Source organism: Cibotium barometz, chromosome 1 (genome assembly GCF_041138505.1).
Source record: "Cibotium barometz isolate CiBa-2024 chromosome 1, ASM4113850v1, whole genome shotgun sequence".
Classification (NCBI taxonomy): domain Eukaryota; kingdom Viridiplantae; phylum Streptophyta; class Polypodiopsida; order Cyatheales; family Cibotiaceae; genus Cibotium; species Cibotium barometz.
The window spans coordinates 58,966,195-58,975,009 of NC_141046.1; the positions used below are offsets into that span (position 1 = coordinate 58,966,195).

An 8,815-nucleotide genomic window follows, 5' to 3' on the forward strand; every position below is an offset into this window, starting at 1 on the left:
GTTTTATATATATTATAGTTATAAATAATTATTTTATATATTTATATTGTACTTTCATTGTATTATGTGTGTGTGTGTGTGTGTGTGTGTGTGTGTGTGTGTACACAAACACACACATCATATATTTAATGTAAATTTTAAAATTTAATTTAATTATAATATATAATATATACATAAAATGTAAATATAAAAATATATATTAATATTGATATTTAATTATTATGAATATTAATGTTAATCACTAAGATTAAGTATTTAAATTATCATTGAATATTTAATATTAAATCTATATATTAAGTATAAAATGATCATTTAAATGATATGCTATTATTATTTAATTTTTATATTGATTTATATTAATATTTATAATATACATGTGTGTGTGTGTGTGTGTGTGTGTATATATGCGAGTTGGTGAGAGATCTTGTGCAAAACCCGGGTTCATGGAAGTACTCACACACACGAACACTTAACTCCAAAAAAAAGTAAAAGAGAGATGAACATAGAGAGGGAGAGGAGAGAGAGGGATGGAGGTAAAGAGGGGGGAGGGGGGGGGGAGAGAGAGAGAGAGAGAGAGAGAGAGAGCAAGGGAGGAGAGGGAGGGAAGGGAAAAAAGAGAAATCGTTATTAAAAAAAACAAGTCATTATCACAATAAGATGTAGATGGTATATTGGCTAGTTCACACCCCAAGATGTGTAAGGGCGTTTGCTCAATTCCTACTGATGCATCATATGTTGTACTATTGCTCTCTTTAATTTGTTTCTTTTTTTGCATTCCAAATTCGTGCCCTCCCCAAATCTTTAGAAGGCGTGTCTAAACCTCCAAAAGGTTTTACGTTAAAGGGCTACCAAGTGGCAAACCGTGTGAAATTGATCCATAAAAGAATATATATAATATAATATAATATATATATATATAATATTATATTTATATATAGATATTAATATATTTATATTGTACTTCCATTGCACACTGTGTATGTGTGTGTACGCACACATACACATATATCACAAATTTAACATAAATTTTAAAATTCACTTTTATTATTATATATAATATATACATAAACATAAATATAAAAAACATTAATATTAATATTAATATTTAGTATTGATATTTAATATAATTATTAAGATTGAATATTTAAACTAACAATAAATATTATATATTATATATATATATATATAAAGTATTAATGGTCATTTAAATGATATACTATTATTTATTTATTTATTTATTTATTGATTTATATTAATATTTCTAATACATGCACACAAACACAATAATCTTTATATATATATATATATATATATATATATATATATATATATAGAGAGAGAGAGAGAGAGAGAGAGAGAGGGGGGGGAAGAAAGGGAAAAAAAAGAGAAATAATTTAAAAAAAGCATAAGTCATCATCACAATAAGAGGTGAATGGTATATTGACTAGTTCACTCCATAAGATGTGTAAGGATGTTTGCTCAATTCCCAATGGTGTGCTCTCTTCAATTTGCTTTTTTTTTTTTGGGGGGGGGGGGGGGGGGGGGTTGCACAATTTGCCACTTTGCACACCACTTGGGTAGAGGAGGAGAGGAGATTAGAGACCAAAACAAATGATAAATGATAGCCTTTCTGGTTGGTAATCATCACCACTCCCCAACTCTATGGGGTGGGACCACATGTAAAAGCAAAGGGCCTTTTTTGCCAGGTGAAAAAAATGATAAGCATGCCAATAATATCTCCCAAGGTTAATTGAAGACTCTCACACGTGTCCTGATCGTTCAAGTGCTTCATCGTTGCACAGTAAAGGTTGCCATTGATGTTTAAAGGGTTAACAAAAGGGTTGCTACATGTGAGGTGCATGGAATGCGTGCGATAAATAGTGGGTGATTTGAATCGGGCTTCAGGAATTCAAGCTATTCATTGCTCAATACATGGCGAGACAAAAATAGTTGTTAATGATAAGCGTTAACAAACTCAATCCCTGTGCTGTGATCATTATCTAGAAGAAAAGTTGAAGCTGTAGATGTGTTGCAACCTATGTTGTGTGCATAGGGATGCTGGGGCATGGTGTGCCATTAATCAAGGGTTTAAGATCAAGGGGGATTCGCTCACCTGTCACACATGGGGCTTAACACATGGCATACACACAAGGGGTAATATTAAGATTGAAAAATGATTGCAAAAACTTCAATTTGGCCAACCAATATTCAGTTGATTTATTTTGAATGCACTTATACAGAGGACTTGGACCAATTGATAATTCAGGTGCCATCAAAGAACTTGGACCAATTGATAATTCATCAATCTAAAGAAATCATCTTTAATGCCATCAAACCTTCAATGCATCCCCCACAGCAGTTGCCAACTCCTTCGCTTTTGTCGCAACAGCTTCTACCAGAGGCCAATCTATGAACCCCTTTTCATCATCCTTGGGGTCCTTCCCATACCAAATTTGGTTGTTCCACCCTCCTTGGTTCAGTTCCTGACCAGTGGCCAGTAGTTCTGGAAGGTTCGCATTAGCCAAGTAAAGCACTCCAAATGAAACCAAATCTGCAGTACCATCTTCCACATATTCCGTGGCCTGCATGCATCAGCACAAAAAAAAGGTATTCCATAACATTGTATGTACAAGTTCCTGCAAGTTGCCCCAAGCGTATCAAACAGCCTTTTCAGAGTCTTTACAGACGCCCCCCCCAGATGGACTCCCTGCCTGTGAGGGACTGGCCAGTAAAATCTCTTTTCGTGGGCGGGAGTTCTGTCTGTAAATCCCCTTCAAGCCTTCAAAAAGCTTACATACAAGTCACAAAAATGCATCCGAGTCTATACATAAGTCAGTACCTTTTCAGGTGTCAATCCTCCATTGATCATAAGAGTGCCCTTGAAATACTTGCGAAAGTGGCGGAAAACATCTGTTTCGAAATTCGGCTTATCCAATTTCATGAACCTGTGTGAAGATCAAGAGTTTCAAGAAAAGCAACACTTGAGAAGGAGGAGGGTACAATGGAGTCCAAAGAGTATTCTAGATACCATGATTGACTCACTTGTAATAGGGATCATAGTTCAAGCTGGACAAACACACGTAGGCCAAGTTCCTCTTCTCAAGCTCAGGTCCTAAATAGGCAAGCTGTGCAAGAGAGTCATCCTCCGGCTCTACAAGGTCACTGAATGTCACCCCTTGTTGTAGCTTTATTCCCACTTTGTCTGCCCCTATTGCCTCCACACATGCATCCACTACCTTCACAGTAGCATGCGGAATACTTTGGGATTAACACGTAAACATGAGTTGATGAATTAATCTTCAACTTTCTCCTGATGTGATATTGGAATACTCTGATGAAGTATTGATTAACACATAAACAAGGAGATCTCCTTACTTCCAGCACAAAGCGGGCGCGATTCTCCACACTACCACCATATTGGTCTGTCCGAATGTTTGTCTTTTTGGCCAAGAATTCCTGCAATAAATAGCCGTTTCCTGCATAAAGGAGTAGCTTTAGAGGATGGTTTATCTCGCCCTATGGTGAGCAACAACCAGATAAGCCCAGCTTTCTTGCAACTAATGAACCTCTAACTATCAAATCCTGACTATCAGATCATCACCTGCATGCAGTTCAATTCCATCAAAACCTGCATTCAATGCTTGTTTGGAGGCCATGGCAAACATGTTCACGGTCCCCGGAATCTCTTCTAACTCAAGAGCATGGGGGGTCTCATAGGGCGCCTAAAGAACATTGACAATTGGTACAAAACAACTCACGTGGTAAAATAGCTGGTTTACAATGATGCAAATGCACATCAAAATAGATACACATACCTTTCCGCTGGCAATGTGAACCAACCCCTCCATTTTTATAGCTGAGGGTGCAACTGGGAGCATGTTATTGGGCAGAAGTGAAGAGTGGGAAACTCGGCCGGCATGCATTAGCTGGCAAAAAATGTAGCCCCCCTTGGCATGAACTGACTTGTTCACCAGCTTCCATCCTTCAATGTGGGCATCGGTGTACACACCTGGAGCACGAATGTAGCCTCTCCCTTCAAAACTAGGTGCAGTACCTGTAGACAAGCCAATGAAGCATGGAGCATTTGAGCAGCAAAAGATAAAATCTAACTAAGAAGAAAACATTTAGTTTGTAATCTGTTACCATGCAGCATCACCAAAGAAATAGACTCTTAGGATGTCATCAAACAGGGAGACTGCTTCGATGCCACCTTAGTTTAAGTATTGGTCCGACGACAGTCAATACTCCGTAATTTGGCAATAAAACATGTCAGAAGACAAGGCAAGCTTCACGGCTCACTGGCAGGCGTCCCCGCTCAGTAAGTGGCACATCATAGCAGGCAAACACACGAATACAAGTCACGCGAAAACAGTTTGAGACATGCAAAGATGAATGCACGTGCACATGTAAGGGCAAAATCTCCCTTTCATGAAACTTGTACAAGACATTTTAGTAAGGCACAAATCTGACGCGACGGAATGTGAAAACCCTAGCCTTCCTATGGAGTGACAGTCCCATAGGCAAGACAAAATACAAACGGGTCCTTCCATGGAGTGACAGTCCCATGGACAAGATACCGTCCTGGCCATACATGGGTGGCACAATACAGGCTCCCGTCCATATAACACGATCCTGGTCTCACACAGCTAGCACGAGATTGGCTCCCGTCCATGTGACAAAAGTAACTGGCCCTTGCACATGAGACACTGGTCTGGCCTCATGTGAACATGGCACAAATCTGGCCGCTCTATGGAGTGACAATCCCATAGAAGCGGCACCAGAAATGGGATGGACCAAATGGGCGGTCAAATGGTAACACTTTGCTTCTTCTTTCTTGTAAAGAACTAATGATTTCCTCCAAGGTAGGATTATGAATGTTCTTCAAGGTGATCACCAGGTTGTCATACTTCTCATGCATGCTTTTGAGAAGCACTCCCATGGCATCATCTTCAATTACTGAAGACTAAGCTGTAGCTAGTTGAGTCATGAGACTCCTCATTTTGTTGACATGTGTAGCACGATTCTCATGGCTCTTCAATTGCAACTCAAACAAAGTGATTTTCAAAGATAGCCTTGAGTTTTTAGCATTGGCACTGAAAAGCAAATCAAGTTTTGCCCAAGCTTTAGTCAGTGATTCTAGATCAGAAATGTGATACAAATAGTCATCACCCAAGGCAAGAGCAATGATGGAATATGCCCACTCTGTTCTAAATAGATCCTATTGTGTTCTGGGCTCTTCTTCATTAGTTGCATCAGCATTAGAGGAAGAGGTTGCATTGATAGTGCTCTTCACTGAACCCCGCAGATTTTCTTTTGTCACGTGAAACTTTATCTTCATTTGCCAGGTGTGGAAACCTTGGCCATTGAACTTGTCTATGAACATGTGAGAGCTCATAGTTGTAGAAAGCCTTTCACTTCATGTTCCGGGATCCCAAAAATTAGGATTTTTTGAAAATGAAGTTATAGGAGGTTGTATAGCAACACTTTAATGCTTGATATATGTAATTCCACCAGTTGGTGTGGAATATTTGGTTGAACACAATGCTAATCAATCAATACACTTAAATACACTAAGACAAGCGAAATACAAAAGTTAATCTATTGAATTGATAGAATTGACAAGAGACGAGTAATGCATAGTCACAGGGGACGAAGGAGACGCACCCTTGGAACGGGGGGGACGTCGTCCTGGGAACACTATGAGACGGGGATGGACGGACATCCCTAGCTGGGCGTCCCTAACAAGGGATGGCGTTCCGGGGACGGATCCAGGAGGGGACGGTTGTGGGGGACGACTGCATGGGAATGCCGCAAGTTACTGTTTGGGCAATGGTCACATTTTTGACCCTTTTTTTGGCCGTTTGGGAGGGGCTTTTCATGGGTCTTTAGCCTTGGCCCATAGGCCTTGAGCCTTTGAGGCTTTGGGCCTTGGCCTCTCTCTTGCCTCCCTCCCTATAAGAAGACACACACACACACACACACACACACTCCCTCTCACACTTCAAGCTTTAGCTTCACGGCATGTACACATAGGCACAAGTCCCAGCGGAACATCTAATCCCAAACGTGACATTCCGGGCATGAACACATCAAGTCTCAATGGAAGATCATGTCTACAATATCACATGACAAGCGTCAATCCCAAGTATAAGCATAAACCAATAGCCATATATGCCACTCCAATGCATACACATAGTGAGAAAGCAAGAGTGGACCATTTGGGTGTCCAAATGGTGACAGTATATGCCCTCAATTTTGAAGAATGACGGGGGATGTAAAATTAATTCTCTAATTAAGTAGGATTTGTAAAAAATTTAAAAAAGCCCTAAATTGATTTTTACTTTCCTGATTGATTCTATTGATTTGATGTTGGTTCCCCTCGGGTACTAAAGCAGTGTCCTCTCCTTTTGGATCCTCCCACCTTCAATCAACTACAATGGATGGGCTGCATCCAAAGTCTTTTGTGTTAATGATGTACTCAAATTCTCTTACTCTTCTGAGATTCACACTGTGACACTGGTTAGCAAGGCGAACTATGATCAGTGTGGCTACACGTCGTTGAAGTTGGGCCAGGCAAGCAAAGAGGAGTGACGATGAGCTGGATGCAGCTTTGTACAGTAGTTGTTGCAAGGCAGGCAGCGCACGGGAGGCGGTTGCAACAGTGCGCGCTGTTGGCTGGGCAGCTCATGGTGTTAAAAAGCGAAGCAGCAAGTTGTGGCAGCTCACGGCAGGCCAGGCGAATGGGCAGTTGTTGAAGGCAGGGAGCACACAAGTGAACAGCTGCAGTCGATGTACTGTAGATACTTGCATATTGGAAATTGGGTGGGGGTCCGAGTCCCGAGAGGTCACCCATCCCAGTTGTGTTCATGCCAATGCACACTTAACTAGAGGTTTCCACAAATTGGTCTAGCCATCCACACCCCAAAAACTTAAGGTGATGGAGGACCTCCAGTCTATCCATTTTGTGGAAATCTCCTAATGCTACGCTTTGGAAGACTCAACTTGGGTACTCTTTATCAACATACTCTATACTTCAGACAATGGAATAACCATACCCCACACTATGAATGTCATCAACTAGCGCTGCTGGTCCAGCAAAGACACTGTGCTGACTCTGCCCTAGGAGCATCAATGCTGCCATGTTTTCATAGCAATGGTTGCTGAGGGATACTCATCGAACCACTTGCGGTTCTCAGATGACAATTCTTTATTAGGAAGAAATCCATCAAAACATTAAGCACTGTGGTTACTATAATGTAAGGTGGCTATGGTCACTGACCTTCTGAGATGATCAGGCCACCGTCTGATGCGCGTTGCTCGTAGTAAACTCTGTTGATTTCTCGGGGGGCCTCAGTAACCGGATCATTTCTGAGTCTCGTCATGGGGGACATGACCACACGGTGCTTGAGCTGCAGCTTGCCGCAGGAAAAAGGCTCAAGAAGCTTTTCGAAGCCCATGGCTAGGTCTTCTGTGTGCAGAAAATCTGAAAAAAGAATAAAATGCAATGAAATTTAGACTTAATCATCTTCCTTTTACCCTAATTAGGGCAGAACAAAGACATTCAAACAGGGAAAGATTGAAATCCAAAAAATGCTAGGGTTGGTGCAGGTTTAGGGTTTTGTGAAACCCTAGATTAAGACAGAAGGATGCGTTTGGGGGGCTGTGGCAACGGTTAAAATAGGGTTTTGTCAGAACTCTCTATCAGAAATGAGGCAGTAAGCGCAGCTTAGGGAGATTAAAGCAAAATTAGGGTTTCACAAGTAAGAAAGCCATTCTAATGTTCAAGAAGGAAGAAAAGGATTCTAATGAAATGGCGACGGAATTCTTTGCCGAGAAGGACGGAAATGTATATGAAATACGTACAGATTGCGGAACGTGGACGGAGATGTTCGACAGAATCTCTTTGAAAGCCACGTTGCTGCCGGACGACGAGTCTTTATACAAGCCCCCCGTTGAATCCTGTGCATCTTGAAGAGGTTTCATTGGGTGGAGAATCTGTACTGTATGCTCTCGTCACCCGGCACGTCACACCTGCCGTCACCGTTCTCGTCACCCGGCACGTCACACCCGCCGTCACCGTTTTCCAGTCGTGTAGGCCTTCATAGAGAAAATATTTGGCTTGCAAAAAAAAAAAGTCTATTCAAGAATTTTGGCCTTCACATCTTTCATGAAGAGGCCTCAGACATTCAAAAATGTAAGATTCTTCCCCAGCCTTTAAGGATGTCCGGTATCTTCCCCTGTAGTCAAATCCCTCTTCAGAAATATCAAAGATCTTGTTTCTACCTGTTTTGGTCTAGAGAGAGAAAATATTCTAGAGAGAGGTTATTCAAATTTTGAATATTTTTGGATAGAAAAATTTCTCATCTTATTAATATAAGTTCCCTTGAAACAGAAGTTCAAAAAGATTTCCAGAAGATGCATTAAAAATCAAGTATAATCTGTTCAAGAGGCATTATCCTGAGATTTTTTTAAAATTTTAAATTAAGGTTCCTATGGGCCAATAAGATCAATCCATGTGTGGGGAGGAGATAAATCCAATTTGTAAAAGAAAATACCCAAAAATGAGTAAATGCTCACATAAGATGAAGAGTTGACTATGTACAAGGTTTATTAGTAAAAAACTATGAGTAATATAAAAAAAATGAGATATTTTGGGTATAATGATTCTATTTTGACACATATGTAAGGAAGGGGAGTCCCTTCAAGGAGGCGCCTACTTCACATGCTTGAATGAGTTTTAAACTAAAAAATAATGTGATATTTTTATCTCTCCTCTCTCTTGGTTCAAACCGAATCAAAAAAGAGCCAAACTAGG

At 40.5% G+C, this 8,815-nt stretch overlaps 1 protein-coding gene across 1 annotated transcript; it reads right to left on the reverse strand.

Annotated features, from left to right (window-relative positions):
* Positions 1 to 2,187: 2,187 nt before the first annotated feature.
* Positions 2,188 to 7,981, reverse strand: LOC147642237 (putative 12-oxophytodienoate reductase-like protein 2A). Its single transcript, XM_086804332.1, has 8 exons — positions 7,864 to 7,981; positions 7,280 to 7,483; positions 3,816 to 4,054; positions 3,602 to 3,722; positions 3,376 to 3,476; positions 3,043 to 3,236; positions 2,840 to 2,945; positions 2,188 to 2,582 (listed from the first exon to the last, which is right to left on the reverse strand). The coding sequence occupies exons 2-8, from the start codon at positions 7,455 to 7,457 to the stop codon at positions 2,331 to 2,333; spliced, it is 1,191 nt and encodes a 396-aa protein (XP_086660458.1). The 5' UTR covers positions 7,458 to 7,483; positions 7,864 to 7,981; the 3' UTR covers positions 2,188 to 2,330.
* Positions 7,982 to 8,815: the final 834 nt, after the last annotated feature.

Coding starts and splice junctions, on each gene's coding strand:
- LOC147642237 (XM_086804332.1), bottom strand. CDS start 7,457: ATGGGCTTCGAAAAGCTTCTTGAGCCTTTTTCCTGCGGCAAGCTGCAG. Junction 4,055..7,279: donor TGGCCTGATCATCTCAGAAG/GTCAGTGACCAT, acceptor GCTTGTCTACAG/GTACTGCACCTAGTTTTGAA. Junction 3,723..3,815: donor TTCACATTGCCAGCGGAAAG/GTATGTGTATCT, acceptor AATGTTCTTTAG/GCGCCCTATGAGACCCCCCA.